The sequence below is a fragment of the Pan troglodytes genome, chromosome 19 (assembly GCF_028858775.2).
Source record: "Pan troglodytes isolate AG18354 chromosome 19, NHGRI_mPanTro3-v2.0_pri, whole genome shotgun sequence".
Classification (NCBI taxonomy): domain Eukaryota; kingdom Metazoa; phylum Chordata; class Mammalia; order Primates; family Hominidae; genus Pan; species Pan troglodytes.
The window spans coordinates 15934774-15956705 of NC_072417.2; the positions used below are offsets into that span (position 1 = coordinate 15934774).

A 21932-nucleotide genomic window follows, 5' to 3' on the forward strand; every position below is an offset into this window, starting at 1 on the left:
TTTTTATCTAATTGCCTATTGGACACCTCCATCTGGGTAAACCCAGGCATCCAGAACTTTCCCTCAAGACTTATCTCCCTCAGTGCAGGTCGGGCTGGCCTCACGCATTTCGCTTGGATGCCTAAATCTGTCTCCACGTGGGGCCGGTCGATAAAACAACACTTCCCAGAATACGCTGCGATCCATTCGCGGTCTGCACCCGGAAAGTACACCTCCCAGGGGTCTGTGCGCGCCGCCAGGGAACGGGTCTTGTGGCTTTGTCTCCCGCGAAGAGGAGATGGCGGAGTCGTTGAGGTCTCCGCGCCGCTCCCTGTACAAACTGGTGGGCTCGCCGCCTTGGAAAGAGGCTTTCCGGCAGGTGGGTATGGGGTTTGTGCCGTGGTCTACCCTAGATCGTCCCGGTGGCCGCCGTCTTCCCTGCCTTCGCCTTAGCCCTGCTCCGTGGAGCAGGTGCCGCAGCGCGCCTGGTCTGGTCAAACCCAGGCCTCCTGACTGTAGAGTGTGGGATTAGCCCGGGTCGGTCAAGTCCTAGAAAGCCTTGTTTTTGGATTCGATTTTGTTTTGAATTTAAATTGTGGTCAGGACATCACCGTTTGCACCTCTGCAATAACACTACCTACTGTTGCTGCGGAGGTGGCCACCGAGAGAGGCACTTTGTCTACGTTCGTCTTGTGAGATAGAGATGATTTCTATTCTAGAGAGTAGTAAAATGAGGCTTAGAAGAGGGCTCCACCTCAGTTCTGGCCTCTTCTGAACACAGTGTGGTTATTAGTAAGTAATGTCCAAGAAAGTAACCCGACGCAAGAAAGATAGCAGATACAGCAGAGTTTCTCAGCCTTGACAATGGACATTTTGAGGGAGATATTTATATGTTGTGGAGGGCTGTTTAAGCCACGTCTCGGGCCTCCACCCACTAGATGCTAGTAGTCCTATAACTAGAATTGTGACAACCAAAAATGTCTCCAAGCATTGCCAAATGTTCCTTGGGGGACAAAACCTCCCTGAGTTCAGAAACGCTGCTGTGCAGGAAGGCCGTTACCCAGCCATATCTAGAGTAGCAAGAATTTGGAAGGAATATAAATGTTCTGTAATAGGACATTGGATGCTGAGATATTATGCACACAACCATTAAGGAAACTGGCAAGCTAGAATAAAAAATATGGTTCTTTGTAAATACATGTACAAAGCATTGTAATTTTATGTATCTCTACAGAGGAATATGCAAAAGTAACACTAGTTAGTATTATCATTGAAATTTTGTGTCTATAAACTTTCTTTAATGTTTTCTCAACTAATGTAAGAGTGTTTTTTAAAAATAGAAATGCTTTTTTTTTCCCCCCCCAATCTTGCTCTTTTTTCCCAGAGATGCCTGGAGAGAATGAGAAACAGCCGGGACAGGCTCCTAAACAGGTACCGCCAGGCTGGAAGCAGTGGGCCAGGGAATTCTCAGAACAGCTTTCTAGTTCAAGAGGTGATGGAAGAAGAGTGGAATGCTTTGCAGTCAGTGGAGAATTGTCCAGAAGACTTGGCTCAGGTCAGGCTGGGCTATGTGTTTTCAGGGAGGGGGACTGCACCACCAAGAACGGCTCGTGTCCTCTTTTATTTGTTTACTTGAGTCCTCTAAACCCACCATTCCCCTACCCCCATTTAGAATTCAATAGCCTTTAACCCAGGCTTTTCTACACTTAATGTTAGACTTGTCTAGATGAAATGTTCTGAAATACCAGACCGTAGACCTGCTCATCACTGCAACATCATCATTTATGAAACTAAAAAGAAAGAAATTTCATTTCTTGCCTCCACCCTTGGAAATTATGATTCAATAGGCATAGGCTAGGAATCTCTTTCTCTCCCTCTCTCTCGCTCTTTTTTTTTTTCTGTCTTGCTCTGTCGCCCAGGCTGGAGTGCAGTGGCAAGATCTCGGCTCACTGCAACCTCCACCTCCTGGGTTCAAACGATTCTCCTGTCTCAGCCTCCCAAGTAGCTGGGATTACAGATGTGTGCCACCATGCCTGGCTAATTTTGTTTCTGTTTTAGCAGGGATGGGGTTTCACCATGTTGGCCAGGCTGGTCTTGAACGCCTGACCTCTAGTGATCTGCCCACGTCAGGAATCTCTTTCTAAAAAGGTCTCCAGAAACTTTCCGATTCTAATCTCAGCCAACGTTGGCAGCCATGTGTGGAAGGGAAAACCATTTATAGTGTATCAGGAAGAACACTGGATTCGAAGTCAGGAGTTCCAGAATTCAAATCCTGGTTTGGCTATTGACTGTTAACTTCAGTTTGCCTCTTTGAGGTTTAGTTTTCACATTTATAAAATGAGAAGATAATGTTTTCAGCATTGTAAGGACTGTGTAAGAAAATGTGGGCAACTGTTTGAAACCATCAACACACTGTGTAATAATGATGCATTATTCAGTGGCTTTTGTGTGTCCTGCAGTACACCAATGTTTGCCTTATATCACCACAACTAGTACTCACAGTAACCCTCTTAGATAGATTTTATTCCCACTTTACAGAGGCCAAAACTGAGATTTGCAGAGATTAGGAACTTTTCCTGTGGTTACGTAGCCTTGGAAGAATATGTACCTAACTGCTACCCTATATCGTCTCTCCAAAATTGGGTACCATTATTTTGTCACTGGATAGTTGGATCATTTGTTGATGGCTTGTCAGCATGACAGCATTACCCCACTGTCAGCATATTCTGCAGGAGGACTGGACTGATTTTGTCCAATAAATCTGGGTTCTTCAAGCCAGCCTCCAAGTATGAATCACTGTGGGGCTTGGTTGGTGATTAATACTTCAAACTTCTGATGCCGCTCCTTTCTCTTCCAGTTGGAGGAGCTGATAGACATGGCTGTGCTGGAGGAAATTCAACAGGAGCTGATCAACCAAGGTAACCCCTAGTAGTAGTCCTTCCTTACCTGTATTTAGCTACTGGAATACTGTGACCTTTCCTCCAATCAGGATTAGTTTATAAGTCCCCTTTGTCTACCTCCATCAGTCAAGTGTCCAAAAGACTCCTTTTGTACTCTGACATCTTGGCTGTCTAGCTTCTCAATAATAAGGGTCTCCAGGGTGCTAGGCTTTGTGCTAAGAACTTCTCATTTAATGATGCTGTTTTCTCCATGTGACTGCCCTGTAAGATAGTAGTATTAGAACAGAAGGTGGTTGGTGTTCTCATGCAGGTCATACACCTAGTAAGTGGAGGAGATGGGAAGCAAAATCAGTTGTATGAATCCAGTTCCCATGTTTCTTCTACCATCCTGCCTCTCTATTAATGGGTTAATAGTTCACTGAGGGTGGTGGCTTATGCCTGTAATCCCAGCATTTTGAGAGGCTGAGGCAGGAGTATTGCTTGAGGCCAGTTCAAGACCAGCATGGGCAACATAACAAGATCCTGTCTCTACAGGAGTAAAAAAAAAAAAAAAAAAAAAAATTATCTGGGTGTGGTAGCAAATACTTGTAGCCTCCCTCAGCCAGAAGGCTTAGGCAGGAGGATCACTTGAACCCAAGAGTTTAAGATTACAGTGAGCTATAATTTTACCACCTCACTCCAGCCTGGCTGACAGAGGGAGACCCTGTCACTTTAAAAAATAAAATAAAATAAAGTAAACCTGCCATTTTACAGGATACAGTGATAGTGCATGGTCTGATCCCTTGCCCTATTCATTTTAAGTGCCACATTCTCTATTAACTCCCCAGGGCCTGTGAGCATCCACTCCTTGAGGGAGGTGTCCATAGCATGGTGTAGAGAGCATAATTTTGTACCTTATATAGTTAAGTCATTTATTCCATGTAGCCCTGATTTGATTAGGCCTTGTTTGGTTTTTGTTTTTGTTTTTTTTGAGACAGGGTCTCTGCCCAGGCTGGAATGCAGTGGCGTGATCACGGCCCACTGCAGCCTTGACCTCCTGGGCTTAAGCGATCTTCCCTCCTCAGCCTTCTGAATAGCTGGGATCATAGGCGTGTGCCACCACCCCTGGCTAATTTTTTTTTATTAATTTTTTTTTTTAGCTAAAGATGATAAAAACAAGACAAAAAATTATTTTATTTATGTATTTTTTTTTTTGAGATAGGTTCTTGCTCTGTTGCCCAGGCTGGAGTGCAGTGATGTAATCATGGCTCACTGTGGCTTCATCCTCCTAGGTTCAACCAATCCTCTCATCTCAGCCTCCCGAGTAGCTGGGACCGCAAGTGTGCACCACCATACCGAGCTAATTTTTTGATTTTTTTATAGAGACAGGGTCTCACTGTGTTGCCCAGGCTGGTCTCGAACTCCTCCCTGGTCTCAAGTGATCCCCCCACCTCAGCCTCCCAAAGTTTTGAGATTACAGGCATGAGCCAAAATGCCTAGCCTAATTTTTTAAATTTTTTTGTAGAGGCAGGGTCTCACTATGTTGCCTAGGCTGGTCTCAAACAGCTGGACTCAAACCATCCTCCTACTTCAGCCTCCCAAAGTGTTGGGATTACAGACATGAGGCATGGCCCCCAGCCTTAGGCTTCATTTTTATGACCTATAAAATGGAGAGAATACCCTATAAATTTGTTGTAAGGCTTAAATAACGTGTGTAGAAGACTTAGTGCATTGTCTGGCATATAGAGAGCTTTCAATAATCAACAGCTATTATTATGGTGAGGCAAGAGCACAAGCTCTTGAGTCATACCTCTAAGATTCACTTGGCTTTACTACTTTAATTTGTGTGGCACCGACCAAAGCACTTAATTTCCCCGTGCCTCAGTTTCTTCACCTTTGAAATAAGGATAATAATAGTGAAGAAGTTAATATATGTAAGGAATTTAAAATAGCATTTGACACATAAGTGCCATGCAAGTGTTAGTTGTTAATGACTGTTGCTGTCGACTCTGGTTAGACTGTAAATTCCTTAAGTTATCATCTTTTTTTATTGATTTTCCCTTCTCCCACCTACAAAACCTATCTTAGTGGTGAAACATAAGCCTGACCAAATGTTTTATTTTGGGGCATACTTAACTAATAAGTCTGAAGTGACAAGGATTTACTGTGTTGTGCTGTACTCAGCCATAAGGAACATTCTAAAGCAGAAGTTGGCAGACTTTTTGTGAAGAGCCAGATAGCAAATACTTTAGACTTCACAGACCATGTGGTCTCTGGCACAATTTCTTAGCTCTGCAGTTCTAGTGGAAAAGCAGTTATAGACACTACATAAACAAATAAGCGTGACTGTAGTTTTTTGACCCCTTCCCTAATGTCTAGACTGTGAGCTCAACAATGACAGTCTTTTTCATCTTTGTGCCCCTGTGACTAGCAGATACTAGGTACTGTTGTATGTTTGCTGAATGAATGAGCACACAGATTCTGAACAACACAGATGCCAAGTATGTGGAATCAGCAGGGTCGTCCTGGCATCAGAAATCAGTTCTCTCTTTTTTTTTTTTTTTGACACAGAGTCTCGCTCTGTCACTCAGGCTGGAGTGCAGTGGCGCAATCTCGGATCACTGCAACCTCCGCCTCCCGGGTTCAAGTGATTCTTCTGCCTCAGCCTCCCGAGTAGCTGGGATTATAGACGTGCGCCACATGCCTGGCTAATTTTTTGTGTTTTTTTAGTAGAGACGGGTTTCACCATGTTGGCCAGGCTGGTTTCGAACTCCTGACCTCGAGTGATCTGCCTGCCTCAGCCTCCCAAAGTGTTGGGATTATAGGTGTGAGTCACCGTGCCTGGCCAGCAATCAGTTCTCTTTGTCAACTTTCTTTAGTTGCCTGTGGGACCCTGACATTCTGTATCTGTGCTCCTATGGCCTCTGGAGATGTGTGTGAAAATTGTCTCCTCGGCCCTTAGCCTACTTCACCTCTTGTGCTCACAAAAAGGGGACAGAGAGGAGGGAGAGGAATCCAGCAAGATGAAGCCAGCCTGAGAGAGCATAAAAACTAGTGATTGGTATTGTGGTCTTGCCCAAATCTTTCCCTTTTGTGAAGGAAGCCTTTGACAGTGAAGTTTAGAATTAAATACAGGGCCAGCTGAAGCATGGTGAAGCCCTCCAACTGCCTTTGCCTTGCAGAGCAGTCCATCATCAGCGAGTATGAGAAGAGCTTGCAGTTTGATGAAAAGTGTCTCAGCATCATGCTGGCTGAGTGGGAGGCAAACCCACTCATCTGTCCTGTATGTACAAAGTAAGAGTTTTTAAAACCTTTTCAGCATTATTCGTTCCCATTCCCCACTCCAAGGTGAGTGGAATCTCCCCCAAGATTTGTTACCTGAAAAGGTTTGGAGATCCAGGTCTGGTGGCCATGATGCTCTGGGATCCTAATTCTGCTTCTAGGTACAACCTGAGAATCACAAGCGGTGTGGTGGTGTGTCAGTGTGGCCTGTCCATCCCATCTCATGTGAGTGTTCCACACACGGATTTCATGATACTTCTTCCCACATGGATCTACTTTCTTGAAGATCCTCCAGTGCTGACTTGGAGCCCATTGTGCATATTTCTTCCCAGTTTTATGTTCAGTGGTGTCACATTGGTAGCTTCAAATCAGCCATGATGAGAATATCTATGGCATGAAAATTGGCAAACAGTACACATCAGAGCCTTTAGGGCCCTGGAGAGCCATCACCGCTTAACGTTTTTATGGAGACCTCAGCTTGGGATTGGAAACGCCTGTATCTGATGTTTCATAAAAATTTTCTATATATGAAGACATACCTAATTCAGAATTTAAGCTTCAGTAATTTTTTTTTTTTTTTTTTTTTGAGACATAGTCTCACTCTGTTGCCCAGGCTGGAGTACAGTGGCGTGATTTAGGCTCACTGCAACCTCTGCCTTGCGGGTTCAAGTCATTCTCCTGCCTCAGCCTCCCAAGTAGCTGGGATTACAGGTGCCTGCCACCACGCCCAGCTAATTTTTTTTTAATTTTTAGTAGAGATGGGTTTTCACCATCTTGGCCAGGCTGGTCTCGAACTCCTGACTTCGTGATCCACCCACTTCAGCCTTCCAAAGTGCTGGGATTACAGGTGTGAGCCACTGCGCTCGGCCTTCAGTAATCTTAAAATACAGAAAAAGCCCTTTTATCTGGCATGATGGGGACTGCAAGTTTGCCAGTTAATTGAGCGATTGGTTAAAGAGGCAAATTATAAAAATAAAATGTTTTATGGTAAGTTTCAAATACATAAATTTATTTGCCAGCCTTTGAGTGGGGCCCTGCTGATTGGAGAGCTGAGTCACCTGTTTTATTTTTTATTTTATTTGAGACAGAGTCTCACTCTGTCACCCAGGCTGGAGTGCAGTGGTGTGATCTCTGCTCACTGCAACCTCCACCTCCAGAGTTCAAGTGAATCTCCTGCCTCAGCCTCCTGAGTAGCTGGGATTACAGGCACGTGCCACCATGCCTGGCTAATTTTTGTATTTTTAGTAGAGACGGGGTTTCACTATGTTGGTCACGCTGGTCTCGAACTCCTGACTTCAGGTGATCCGCCCACCTCGGCCTCCCAAAGTGTTGGGATTACAAGCGTGAGCCACTGTGCCTCGCTGAGTCACCTTTTTTACATAAATAACTTCTATAATACATAGTCCAGAGTTTCCGGTTTTAATTCCATAAAGTGGATCAAGAAACTGAGTATACAACTCAGGAATTTTTCCTCCCCATCTTTTACCTAATTCTATAGCTCTTTTTCTTTCTTTCTTTCTTTTTTTTTTTTTAAGCAGCTCATCTGTTTGTTTCCTAAACATTCTACTTATCACTATAAAAATAAAACTTATTATTTACATAATAAGTAATTAGCGTTACTGAGTTACAGTAGGAAGTTCAAGTAACCCAAGCAGACCCGGGAGCATATACTGCTAGTTGTTGGTAAGGATGCACTCAGCTGGTGGGGGCAGAGGCAGAGGGAGGCTGGAAAGTAGCCTACAATCTCTGAGCGTTCTTCCTGCCATGAGTGGCCATCAGTGTGTTTGACAGCAGGAGTAGAGGGCGTTGGTTAATCTGGAGAGGCAGTTAAATGGAGATGGGTTAAGAGATCTTGGTACAGTCATGGGCCCAAGAGTGTCTTTAAGGCTCCAAGGAGTCAAGCCATCACAGTGAGCCACGGTTATATTGGTTGGCATGAGGAATGAGGATTTTCCATCTGTTGGCTATCAAGTCACTGAGAGGAGGTTGAACTTTTTTATTTTGTAGTCTTCTGAGTTGACAGAGCAGAAGCTTCGTGCCTGTTTAGAGGGTAGTATAAATGAGCACAGTGCACATTGTCCCCACACACCTGAATTTTCAGTCACTGGAGGAACAGAAGAAAAGTCCAGTCTTCTCATGAGCTGTCTGGTAAGCCTCTCCTGGGACCCACTCTGTGGTAAAGAGGGAACTGTGGTTGGTTTTATTCCCACCTTGATAGAAATAATGACCTAGAAACAGGTAAATGTTTAATGCGGTTTATTATCTGAGGAATTTATCTGCATAGAAAAGTGAAGGTAACAAGTCATTTAGACTCAAAGGCCAGTCAGAAAGAAGGGAAGAGGCAGCATAGGATCACGGCAAGAGGATTGGTCTGGGAGTTAGGACGCCTGGCTCCACACCTGCTCTTCTTAGAACACTAGTAGTGGTTTTGGATTCAGCTGGTCATTTCATAGTCATAAGACCCAGATAGGCCATGCTGGCACCACTTTTGCAGAAGGAAACAGGGCAGAAGCATAGCAGGGCAGCATTAGGTTTGTCTGTCAGTGGAGTTTTCACAGAGGTCCAAGGGCTATTCGCTAACCTGAGTGACAACTGAGGTGTGAGGGCCAGGAACACAAGTGGGTAAGGGAACCACCTGTCTTAGAAGCGTGCTATAGGAACCAATATCTCTTATAATCCATGTCCTTTCCATATATGTGTATGTATGTATGTACATGTGTATATATATCACACAAACACACATAAAACCAATATGATACATATTATTATTGCTTTTAGATCCCAGGCAGGGGGAGCCTTGGGATTAGGAGCACACTGTACTTCAGGAAGTTCATAGCCATGGCTTTCTACTGGGAATTTAGAATTCCTTCATGGCCCTGTCATTCCAAATGCAGTTAACCTACAGAGGTCATTTTTATTATAAGCAGCATTGCCTGGTAACAGCCATTTCACCTTTATCAAGTTTCTTCCATAGGTATTCTACTCATTCATTAAAAAAAAAATGAATTGAGGACTCATTAACATTGAGAAATACACATCTCTCACAGAGCTCAAGCCTTGGGTTGGTAATAAGAGAACAGAATAAACAGGCAGTACCCTGGAGAGCTGTACAAGGAGGGCTTATGGGAGTTCAGAGGAGGGTGATCTCCTTTATGGTGACACCTTCCTGGAGGAGGCATTTAACTTGGCCTTGAAGCATGGAATCGATCTGGACAGACATGGAGATCTGGTGAGTTGTGGGGGTAGAGCTTAAGTGGAAGATCCCCACATAGAAGAACAAGGCAGAGAAGCAGGAAACTGGAGTATATACAAAGAGCATCTTGTTCTACTTAGCTGGAGCATTAGGTTCATGAGGGAGAGGATAGTTCCTGTTAGGAATAGGAAACAGATTCAGAGAAGTGATGTAATCTGGCCAAAATTTTACTACTAATAAGCGATAGAGCTGGTGTTAGATCCCAGGTCTTTGTGGTTCCATGCCCCTGCTGTTTCCTGCTCCAGGCTCAGGCCTTGGTGGAAGGATGCCATTTTCCATCAGCTTGTATGGAAAGAGACATAGCAGGTGAAAGTTTAAATAAAACCCCTCACTACTTCCTGTTGACTACAGGCATATGTTCCCTTCTGTTCCAGCTATCCAGCACTGGTAGCAGATGCTCAAATATGCAGTGCTTTCAGGCCTCTGTGCTGTTGTTTAGGCTGTTCTGTCTGAATGACTTTGACTCCTCCCACTACATTTAAGGATCATTTGCACAAATATTTATCGAGCACTACAATATGCCATGTACTTCATTCAGCCTGATTCCTCACAAGGAATTGGCCAGTCTCAGCTGGCCACGGTGGCTCACGCCTGTAATCCCAGCACTTTGGGAGGCCGAGGTGGGCAGATCACCTGAGGTCAGGAGTTCAAGACCAGCCTGGCCAACATGATGAAACCCCATCTTTACTAAAAATAGAAAACTTAGCTGGACATGGTGGTGGGTGCCTGTAATCCCAGCTACTCGGGAGGCTGGGGCAGGAGAATCGCTTGAACCTGGGAGGCGGAGGTTGCAGTGAGCTGAGATCGTGCTGCTGGATTCCAGCCTGGGCAACAGGGTGAGATTCTGTCTCAAAAACAGAATTGGTGGCCGAGTGCAGTGGCTCACGCCTGTAATCCCCACACTTTGGGAGGCTGAGGCGGTCGGATCATCTGAGGTCAGGAGTTCAAGACCAGCCTGGCCAATATGATGAAACCCTGTCTCTACTAAAAATACAAAAAAATTAGTCAGGCATGGTGGCACACACCTGTAATCCCAGCTACTCGCGAGGCTGAGGCAGGAGAATCACTTGAACCCAGGAGGCGGAGGTTGCGGTGAGCAGAGATTACGCCACTGCTCTCCAGCCTGGGCAACAAGAGTGAAACTCCATCTCAAAAAAAGCAAAACAAACAAAAAAAGAATTGGCCAGCCTGAGAAGTCCATTCCTTTGGAGTCTGTGTTACCATTCTCAATAAACCTAATGAGGGCTGGCAGAGGGGAACTGGCCAGTCTCTCCTTGGGCTTTCACCGTACCTCATGCCATGTCACCTGTAACAGTGTTGTAGTTACCTGCTTATGTCTTTTTCCTTGAGGGCAAGGCCCATATTTATTTTTATTTCCAGTGCTTAGCATATATTAATAAATAGGTGCTTAAGATGTTTGTACAAATGAGTTAAGGTGGAGGGAGGAGAGTTGAGGCACAGGTCAGCTGGCTTTGGCTTCTGTCTTCTTAGTAAGGTGAACAGTGAGTCATCCACACAGATTATAATGGTAGCAGAGCTGGAGTCTACAGCTCCTTGAGTATGAAAGTCCCCTTGAGTGTGAAAGACAAAATGCTGGTGGGGGGATGAGAAGGGGAATTAAAAGGTTAAGTGGAAGATGGCCTAATTGCCAAGTGTACAGCTTCAGCTCAGCATATAATTGTTATGGACCCCAGTTATCCACTCACCTAACTGTCAGTGCCCTGTGGCTCAGAGCAGCAGTGAAGCTAAGTAGGAGGTGAGGTTTGGAAGGTGAGTGCTGTGCAGCAGTCTTGGAGATCATAGTTGACAGTGCCGGCTCTGGGGTGGGCAGGAAGACCATTGTTGGGTAAGTGAGGGGAGGCGGGGGTCACAGCAAATATGAGAAACACAGCCAGGCACTGTGGTTCACACCTGTAATCCCAGCATTTAGGAAGGCTGAGGTGGGATGATCACTTGAGGCCAGGAATTCAAGACCAGCCTGGGCAACATGGTGAAACCTTGTCTCTACTAAAAGTACAGAAATTAGCTGGGTGTGGTGGCTCGCACCTGTACTCCCAGCTACTCGGAAGGCTGAAGCGGGAGGATGGCTTGAGCTCAGGAGGCAGAGGTTGCAGTGAGCTGAGAGGGCGCCATTGCGCTCCAGGCTGGGTGACAGCCAGATTGTGCCTCAAAAAAATAAAAATAAAATAAAAAGAGGAAGGGGAAAGACAAAATTGTATTCTGTAGGTCTTGAGTTCAACATTTGGAAAGGTAGACATTTGGAATGCTCTAGTTCCACTAGACCTTTGGTTTTCACTTAAGGGGGAATCAAGGACCATTGTGTTAGAATCCAGTGAGGTCAGGATGTAGGGAAGCTCAGGACAGATGGCTGAGGATGTGTTGGAAGGTAGGGGTGGGTTACAGAAGATTGCACTCTATTACAGGACTAGGAATGTTTCGGATGTGACGGTGCTCAAGTGGTGGTCATGGGATGGAATATGCTAAACCGCCTATTAGCAGAGTTATAGTGTCTTTTAGAGAAAGCCAAATATATTACCTGTGGAAGTGGTAAGAAACAAGAGTAACCCACTTATGCCTACTGTTTAATTATTGGAACGCTAAGCCTGTGGGAGTTATTGATCCCCTATTGCTCAAGGTCATCGCCAAGGTCTGATGTTTCACACAAAAAAATTCGCAACCTGTGGCATAAATGGGTTAAGGACAGACTGGATTCCTTAGCATAGTGGAGAGGCTGAGCCACCCGGGAATCGGGAGGCAGTTTTACACTCAGGTGCTTACTGATCATGTCTTTACATGTTTTCTGCCCGTACTGATCATGCATGGTTTGCACCTCCCCTATGATACATACCTGCTTCAATCTTGTGTAGATTTGGAGTCTCATCTTCCTGCTGGGCTCTAAAAGCTCCAAGCTATCAAGAGTTTGAATACAATCTTTCTGGTCAGTGGTTTCCTGATGGTGAGGATGTTTGATTAGTTCATCTACAGGATTTGATCTTAGCTTGAAGACTATCGATGCTGATGGTTCCCAGGGCAGTTGTTTGAAGGCTGCAGGATAGAGGTCCAGCAATGCCAAAGAGGGGCGGTCATCATGACAAACTACACTACTGAACTAATTGAAACTGGACTCAGGAGACCTCACCTAATGTGTAGAATTCTCACTGATTACAACTTTTAACTATATCAGATATCTTTCATGACTAGAATACAATTTAAGCTAATTATTTTCCTGTTTAAACCTAGGCCTGTGATACTTGGGCTGTGATCCTCTAGAGGCAGCTTGGACTCACATCATTCTATGGGGTTGAAGACAACTCATTCCCTCTGAGGAGCCTTGTACATACAAGCCTTTTATTTATAACTTATTTTGTATTGAAACTTTTAAACAATACTGAAGAAAAAAAAACTTTTCCGACATCTGTTCTTGGTTTTTGTGACGCAGGTTGAAGGGGGAGGAATAGAAAAAGACAAACTGCCTTGGAGGAGATAAACCAATTTTATGTCTATCATGTTATACAAAAATCTAGAAATAATAGATTTGTACAGAAAAAAATGATAATAAATGAGAGCACAAAACATATAATTTAAATTTGGTATTTTTCCCCCATGATATTAGGATGATAATCATTTCAAAGCACATGTCTAGCTTCAGAGTAGGATTTGTTCACTGGCCAAAGCCTGCCATGAAACTACGGCTTTCAGCATCTGTCTGCTCTACTGGCTCTTGACAAAACTCTTGAGGTCTTCAAGAAAAGTAATGTACTCCTGGTGCTCCAGGGCTGTGCTGAGCTCCACCAACTCATCTGCAAAAGTGTTGTCCACCCCTCGGTCAGCAAGGAAATCCATTAGGTGGTCATATAAGGCCTGCAAAGAACAATATTTACTAGTTAAAAAAAAAAAATCTGTAATGAACATTAAAATGCTTTTTTCTCCCCTTGAACTAGGACCCTTCCTTCCAAGGCCCAAAAGGTTCCCCCACCTTATCAAGCACTCACCCAGTCCAAGGAATCTGTGTTGAGTGTATAATTAGTATCCTTCCATTCAGACTCGCCAGTGGACTGAAAGCTAACTTCCCTGATAGAGAAGATGTCACTCTCAGCCTCGTCTTCTTGTCCAACCTGAGAAGAAACAATATTGGGAAACTGAAGGGTTCTCCAGGACAAGCTAGACTCATGGGAAGAAAGGGGGCCACTGACAGCATGAAACTCATCAGGTTTTAACCCTCTTCCCTCACTCCCCACCTCTCTCCCCCTGCTGGCCTGGTCTAAGCTAGAAAAGTTTTAAATTTCTGCTAAAATAGGGACAGGAAGTTCCCAAGGGACACACTGTTCCCCAGGGGTGCCAAGAGGCTAGCACTCCATCCTGCATACCTCATCCTCTGGATAATGACAGTCCAACACGAGGGCCTTCTTGCCATCATCATTCTTTATAACTTCAACCACGAAATTGGGAGTTGATGTCAGTTCAGGCTGGGGAAACAAGAAGTCAATACATGCTGCTGCTGGAAGGAGATGGATGCCTGGATCAAGGATCTCTGTTCAGAGTGTCTGATGGCCACCACTATTAGGATATTATGTAGCCATTTGAATAGTCTTATGCCATACTATTCCCAAATGAAGAGCTTGATCTCACTTCTGTTGGCACCCTGCTTGGTTACATAACACACTGGGTTTTCAATTAAGAAATGTGGATACCAGCCTCAGCTATGTGCCAATTAACTGAGTTTATATCAGTCTCTTAACATTCCAAGCCTTTTCCTCCACCCGTACACTGCAAAGCTTTCCTAAAGTTTCAAGATCTCTTTCCAGCTTGACTGTTCCAGGAGTCTTCATAAGGGACCAGGGTCAAAGGCTGGGGAACCTGGCCATCCTTATGGCTGAATAACAGCAGCAGCTTTTCCTCTGATGCGGAGCTCTGGGAGCAGACTGGGTCCAACGTCAGGGAGATGCTAGTTGGGGTGGCTGGGAAAGCAGCACACCAGAGAGCTGCGCCGTCCACACCAGGTCATGACCCAACACTGTACTGATGGCTCTTGGGCAGAATGTCTAGGGACTCTGTGGCCCTCATACTGGCTGGTTACTAGGCTGGGCACAGCACTTCCTGAAATGTTTGAAGAGTAGGCATGATCCAGTTAAAGTCTCTTATGCCCCTGCCATTCTCTCTCTTTTTTTTTTTTTTTTTTTTTTTTTTGAGAGAGTCTTGCTCTGTCGCCAGGCTGCAGTGCAGTGGTGTGATCTTGGCTCACCGCAACCTCTGCCTCCCGGGTTCAAGCGATTCTCCTGCCTCAGCTTCCCAAGTAGCTGGGATTACAGGCACCTGCCACCATGCCCAGCTAATTTTTGTATTTTTAGTAGAGACGGGGTTTCACCATGTTGGCCAGGATGGTCTCGATCTCTTGACCTCGTGATCTGCCCGTCTCGGCCTCCCAAAGTGCTGGGATTATAGGCGTGAGCCATGCGACTGGACTTAGAGGAATTTTTTTTTTTGAAAGAGCAAAGAAAAACGCTCCTCCTCTAAGCCCCAGGCACAGCCTGTCAGAACTGAGGTAAAAGCTGATTATAGTATTAGCTTACCTCCTGTTCTTCAACCTTCTGCCCTTGCGAGGGTTCCTCCTCACCATCAAATGTTGGTGGGATGCTGTTGTTAATGTTGAAAGTGACCGTGATTCTAAAACGGCAAGGGAAAACAGACAAGGCATGGTTTTAACTGAGCAGGTTAACACATAAACATGGAAATCTGCTACAGTTAAAAAGGCGTATTGAAACAATGTCTCTGTCCTAGCTGGCTGAATTATATGCAGAACTTCAAACTAGGCTGGGTGCCTACATCCAATCCTGAGTGACTCAGCAGGTCTGAAGTGTGCCTACCATGTACCAGCTGCTGGAAGCCAAAGCTGGCCTCAGTTTATCTCAGCCAAACAAGTCATGCATGGGTTACTCCCAACAGGGCCAGTACCCCAGGGCTCACTGCCATGTGCTGACTGGGCATCTCATGGCCACAGCCAGCTGACACTGCCCACCCTGGTCTTTCCAGGGAACCCTTGGTCAAAGTAAGGACCTGAGAGGCTGGTGAGATGGAACAGAAGCCCCTTTAAGAGACTTTCCCCATCAGAAGATTTGCCCTGCAAGGAAAGGAAGAAGCAGTGGAGGGTTGCCTCTGCTCAACACCGAGAGCAGCCCTGGACCCGGGAAGGGGAGGCCTCACAAAGAACAAGGGCTGTAGTAGAGACTCATCCCTTAGAGTACTTGTGGGAAGTTTCATAATCACAAAGCAGGCCAGACACACCAACTAGTGACAATTTTAAGGTGCAAGAATCCACACCTGACAAATCATGTTCCAAAGTTTGAGTCAAAATTCCTGGGACATAACGTTTAGAACCAAAACTGCTGGGCTATGCAACTCTGGCAGGCACCATTCCACACAAGAGTACATGAAGGCCGGGCGCAGTGGCTCACGCCTGTAATCCCAGCACTTTGGGAGGCCGAGGTGGGCAGATCACGAGGTCAAGAGATCGAGACCATCCTGGCCAACAGGATGAAACTCCATCTCTACTAAAAAATACAAAAAAAAAAAAAAAATTAGCTGGGCGTGGTGGTACGCGCCTGTAATCCCAGCTACTCAGGAGGCTGAGGCAGGAGAATTGCTTGAACCTGGGAGGTGGAGGTTGCAGTGAGCCGAGATCACGCCACTGCACTCCAGTCTGGAGACACAGCAAGACTCTGTCTCAGAAAAAAAAAAAAGAGTACATGAAGTGCCGCCCTCCACTTGTGCTAACTAGCTGCTCTGCCAGGAAGCCACCTTTCCATGGCAACAGAGGCAGTCTGAGGTTGACAAAATCTGTCTAATTCCAACTGTGCTGACTAAGCTGAGCTCCTGGGCACAGAAATTGAATGACGTTCATCAGAGCATTATTTTTAATGGCCCCCAAATAGCTATGAAAACCTTGCGCAAATGGTTTTTAGGTGAGATTACAGAAGACACAATTGACCTGTGTAGGACAAAAACACACTATGCAACAGGCAAGAGAATCAGGACCCTACTTCACACCATATTCAAAATGAATCACAGACCTAAACTAAGAACTAAAACTAGAAAACTTTGAAAAAATTAAGGCATACATCTTCACAACCTTGGGTTAGGCAGTGGTTTCTTAGACGTGACACTAAAAAAGCACAAGTTGCACTTGGTGAATTAGAAGCAAAGTAAAAAATAAATAAAAAAGCACAAGCGACCAAAAAAATAGGTAAACTGAACTTGCTCAAAATTAAAAACTTTTGTGTCAGAGGACATTACCAAGAAAGTGAAAAGGAAACCCACAAGATGGGAAACAGTACTTACAAATCATTAATTTGATAAGATAATTGTACCCAGAAAAACTTAAACTTTTACAACCCAACAATTAAAAAGGTAAATAGGGCGGGCAGGGTGGCTCACACCTGAAATCCCAGCACTTTGGGAGGCCAAGGCGGGCGGATCACGAGGTCAGGAGTTTGAGACCAGCCTGGCCAACACGGTGAAACACCGTCTCTACTAAAAATACAAAAATTAACCAGACGCACGCCTGTAATCCCAGCTACTCAGGAGGCTGAGGCAGGAGAATTGTCAGAACCTGGGAGGCAGAGGTTGCAGTGAGCCAAGATCGCACCACCGCACTCCATCCTGGGTGACAGAGCAAGACTCCGTGGGGTGGGGGCGGGGGAAGCTACAAATTGTATGACTCCATTTATATGAAATGTCCAAAAGAGGCAATCCATAGAGAAAGTAGCTTAGTGATTACCTGGGGTGGCTACAGGGAGGAATAATGAGTGACTGCTAATAGGTATTGTTTGGGGATGACAACAGTGTTCTAGAATGAGGTAGTGATAACTGATGCATAATTCTGCGAGGACTAAGAACCACTTAATTTAATAAACTTCAATAAATGGGTAAATCGTATGCCATCTCAATGAAATCTCATAAAAGCTGTGATTTAAAAAAAGAATTACATACACATCATAAGGTCAATTATGAAGGAAATTCAATTTATTTATTTATTATTGAGATGGCGTCTTGCTCTGTTGCCCAGGCTGGAGCGCGGTGGCGAGATCTCGACTCACTGCAGCCTCCACCTCCCAGGTTCAAGCGATTCCCCTGCCTCAGCCTCCCGAGTAGCTGGGACTACAGGCACGTGCCACCATACCCGGTTAATTTTTAGTAGAGCCAGGGTTTTAGTGTTAGCCAGGATTTTCTCCTGACCTCATGATCTGCCCGTCCCAAAGTGCTGGGATTATGGGTGTGAGCCACCGCGCCCAGCCTCAGTTTAAAAACCTGGAAGATGCCAAATGTTTATCTGTGTAATGAGATTATGGATGACTATAATGCAGAAAAGTGTAAACACTTTAACAGTTTAGGAGATGGTGGGGGAGCTGACTTAGGTCACAAACTCCCCACCTCTGATGGCAGCCCTTACTACAGTGTAACCCCATCCTGTTACATAGAAGTTACATATTTTTCATTTTCACCCATGCTAAACATTAGAGAGCAGTGTCCTATTTTATCACGGCTGTAAATCAGAGATCAAACTGATTCTGCCAGTACTTTTTTGCACTACATTTTTGTCTCCTTAGTAACCAGCCCACAGCAAATTTGTGTTCAGTGAATGGACTGCCTGGGGCTTACGAAGTTGTCCAAATGAATCCTTCACTCTCTTGAAACCCATTTATCAAAGTATCCACACCTGTACTCAAGGCTCTTCTGGGGATGACCCAGGATGGGTCCTGCAAGGTTAAGGGAGTTGCTGCCCTGGGATTCCCAGACCAGTACTTACTTTTCCCCGGCAACTTTCCGCACTAATTTCGCTTCTGTCCCATTCAGTTCCAGCTCCCAACCTCCAGACATCTTAGGGAGGGTTTTATGCTTCTGAATTTTTCTTTCCTCCTTAATTTCATCACTCAGGAAATCAACAAAAGCTTTGTCTCCTAGAAAAGAAACCCAGATACATAAAAAGGAAAGCCAGTTAGTCTAAAACATAAAACTATTACCCAGGTTATTGCAGCCAGAAACCTGGACTGTTTCTAATCTCTCTGCTATTACGGTTACTCTAGAAGCCTGTTTCCTTATCGGTAAAAATACCATAATATTAGTAGGAAGCTGAGCCTGATTCTGGAAAAGTGATTTCCAACAATGAACGCATTACCACTTTCCGCTATAAACCAGGAGAATTTCCAATCCTCTTCCACTTGCCAAACGATATAACTATGCTATTTTCAACCACGACCATGGGCCTTCCCAAAGGTCCACTTTCGATAGAATAAGACTAAGGAAAAAGGTACCCTAGTGTTTAATTTTATTCACCCCCTACCAAAAGAAAACGAAACTGCTGGATAGGGGAGGTGGGGGAAATATGATCATACGTGGGTTTAGCCCGCTGGTTGCCAATCAATGGAAAAATGTCCCAGACCTCAGAGGTCGGTTGCAGGCCCCATTCCTGGTCTACGTTTTCCCTCTGTTGAACGCAAACCACACCCCCGGCCCGCTAACCCTCACCGTCGGTGTGCAGCGAGCCGCAGCCACAGCCACAGGCGCAGGGTCCGCGAGGCCGCAGGAGGCCCGGCCGCCGCTCGGAACCTGCGCGCACGCTGAGCAGCCCGAAGGGCCGGGTGCACAGCCGGGGTGCCGGCTGCAGGAGCTGCCGGAAAGGCGAGGCGGGCGCGGCAGCGCGGAGGCCGGCGACGGAGGAGCCCAGCACACGGGGCACGCAGCGCAGCAGAGGCAGCATCGCGGAAACGACTGCGAACACGTGCAGATGCAAAGGACAACCCAGGCCTAGGCGCCCCGCGACCTGACGCGCCGCCGGAAGCCCCGCCCCTGCCCGGAAGCGCTTCCCGCGCCGGCGCTCTGAAGACCTAAGGCCGGCGGGCGGAATCGCGCCCTCTGCTGGAGACCTCCGGTGCAGCCCGGGAAGCCTCGAATCCGGATTCCGGAGCTTTCTTGCTGCGCTGCCGAGTCCGCTGTCCGAAGCTGTTTAATTCCCTCTAGTGGCCGCTTACCCACTTTCCACCTGCTGTTCTCAAAGCACGCAAGGCTTTTGGGCTGCGTGGAATGCACTCTTGTCTCCCGCCAGCTCTCACCAGACCCTTCCACGGTCACTTTCCTCTAGGAGGCTGTGGTGTTATGATATATATATTTATTGGTTTTCATCCACAGTTCCTGGGTCGTAACTCCTATAGCCCTTGTTACAATGTTCTGTGATAATGTTGGGTGTGTTAGGCCTCAGGAAACAGACTCTGTCTCCCCTTCTCCTGCCCTCCTTTTACCTGCCCCAAAGCAGGACTCTAATCTCCTTCCACATTTCTGATTATGGGTCTTAAGTCCCTTCCCAGAGAAGGTCCCACCATATACCCTGGGGGAAGGGATGCTGATGTCCAGAAGCTTCCATAAAAACCCAAGAGGAGAGGGTTTGCAGAGCCTCTGATAGCTGAATACGTAGAGGTTCCTGGAGGGTGGTGGCCCAGGGTAGGCAATGAACCTCGGAGCTTCTTCCCCATTCCCCACCCTGCTCATCTCATCTGTATCCTTGGTCATATCCTTTATATGAAACCGGTGAATGTGTTTCCCTGAGTTCTGTGAACTGCTCCAGTGAGTTAACATAATCCAAAGAGGGGGGTCGTGGGAACCCCAACTTGAAGCGGGTTGGTCGGAAGTTTCAGAGGCCCAGACTTGCCATTGCTGTCTGAAGGTGGCGGCGGTCTTGGGGACTGAGCCCTCAACCTATGGGATCTGACACTATCTCCAGGTAGATACTGTTGGGATTGAATTGGAGGACACCCAGCTGGTGTCTGCTGCTTAGTGTGGAGGGAAAAAACCCAAACCTTTGGCCACAGAAGTCTTCTGTGTTGATTGTTGTGTTGTGAGAGCAAAGGAAAGTCTGAGGGTTTTCCTGAAAGAGGCCTTCCTAGAACCTTTTTTCCACCGGCTCGGAACTCATGCTCGTGCGCACCCAGCCCATATGCTTCATTCTCTTTTCAACAGGAACCTCCTAGCGTTGCTGCTTTAACCAGGTTAAACCCAACCAGACTGTGACATCCTCAAGGGCAGGATCCATGATTAATTTTTGTGACCTTCCCTCTCTGCACCTCCAACCTTGCATCCAAGTTCTAATGGAACATCATTTTTCTGGGGACAAGAAGCCAGCTTATATCATTTAGATAAGTCCAGAGGCTTCCATAAAAACCCGAGGACAGGGTTTGGAGAGCCTCTGATAGCTAAATACATGGAGGTTCCTGGAGGGTGGTGGCCCAGGGAGGGCATGGAGGCTCGGAGCTTCTTCCCCATTCCCCACCCTGCTCATCTCCTTACCTGTATCCTTGGTCATATCTTTTGTATGAAACCGGTAAATGTGTTTCCCTGAGTTCTGTGAGTTGCTCCAGTAAATTAATATAACCCAAAGACAGGGTTCAGATTTATTAAAAATCAACAATCCTACCTTCCCAGGATATACAGGACATATAAGCTACTAAGAAGCTATGTCTTACTAACTCATGGTAAGACTAACACTTAATATTTTCTAAATAATTTTCTATGAATAATGGAAAAGAGATGCAAGAAACAAGTCACACACATCATATACAAGATTCATTTTTAATGGATTTGATCGTCGGGTGCAAATTTGAGCATTATTTACAAGAGCTTTCTGTAGAGTTATTTCTGTTCAAATAAAACCAGACTCTCAAAATACAACATAAGCCTGAACCTACTTGATTTTTTTTTCTCCCTCTAGTTACCAAGGAATATCGTATCTCAGATGCATGGCCTACTATCACACTGGTCTTTAAAGAAAAAAAAAAAATGCATGGCCACAGTTGCAGGCAGTTCCTGGTAGCTGGATTTAGTGGATTTATATATGACAGTACAGTACATCATCAGTTTCACCCACAGGGCAGAACCTGCCTCCATTCAGGCATTTCTTTACAACTGGCAGCAAGGCAGCATTAAGGGTTTTTAGCCAGGACCTGCTGTTTGCAGTCCTGCCCCTTGTAGTGTTACTCTGGGTGTTGCACACTCCATGATTACTAGAAGACAAACACCTGAGGCATGCAATCTGCTTGGAGTGCATCTATTTACATGAAGCTGCTCACGGGAGCTGGTGATTCTTCCTGATATGGGTTTCGTAGGTTGGCAAAGAGTTATCACACCATCAGAGATTTTACCAATGGAAAGAGAGTAGCTGAAGATTATATTGCAATGTTATTGTGAAACATTTAACTTTCTTAAGTTTAAAGTGTACTATCTCCTGCAGCTCAATATAAACAACGATGTATTTCTTTGTAGCAGTATGTGGAGTCAGAATGGGTTTTCCAATCTGATTTAATCCCTGAGCAGCTATGTTAAAAGTTAACTTTTTAAAAAAGCCCAATAAAAAACTAAATACTGTATTAAAACTCTACCACAATGTTACAGGGATAAACTTATTTCTGTACAGAAACATTAAAGCTACTTAGAAGCTGTTTACATCCTTTGCCTCTCAGAAAAAAAATATACATTTCCGGAAACTGTTCAGGTAC

At 45.5% G+C, this 21932-nt stretch overlaps 2 protein-coding genes across 8 annotated transcripts; one reads left to right on the forward strand and one right to left on the reverse strand.

Annotated features, from left to right (window-relative positions):
- The first annotated feature begins 206 nt into the window (after window positions 1–206).
- On the forward strand, window positions 207–12979 carry RPAIN (RPA interacting protein). 7 transcript variants are annotated; one of them, XM_001166282.7, is made up of 7 exons: window positions 207–358; window positions 1364–1534; window positions 2837–2897; window positions 6041–6152; window positions 6302–6365; window positions 8148–8288; window positions 12634–12979. In XM_001166282.7, exons 1-7 carry the CDS (start codon window positions 278–280, stop codon window positions 12661–12663), a joined length of 660 nt encoding a protein of 219 aa, XP_001166282.1. In that variant the 5' UTR covers window positions 207–277; the 3' UTR covers window positions 12664–12979. The 7 variants fall into 7 exon arrangements, 4 of the variants coding, with proteins under 4 accessions (XP_001166282.1, XP_001166250.1, XP_001166121.1 ...); XR_010152785.1 differs by lacking the exon at window positions 6041–6152; XM_001166250.7 differs by lacking the exon at window positions 8148–8288.
- Window positions 12868–21195, reverse strand: C1QBP (complement C1q binding protein). The gene is made up of 6 exons (XM_511993.9): window positions 18916–21195; window positions 18197–18347; window positions 14964–15057; window positions 13761–13859; window positions 13386–13508; window positions 12868–13254 (listed from the first exon to the last, which is right to left on the reverse strand). The coding sequence occupies exons 1-6, from the start codon at window positions 19145–19147 to the stop codon at window positions 13105–13107; spliced, it is 849 nt and encodes a 282-aa protein (XP_511993.3). The 5' UTR covers window positions 19148–21195; the 3' UTR covers window positions 12868–13104.
- Window positions 21196–21932: the final 737 nt, after the last annotated feature.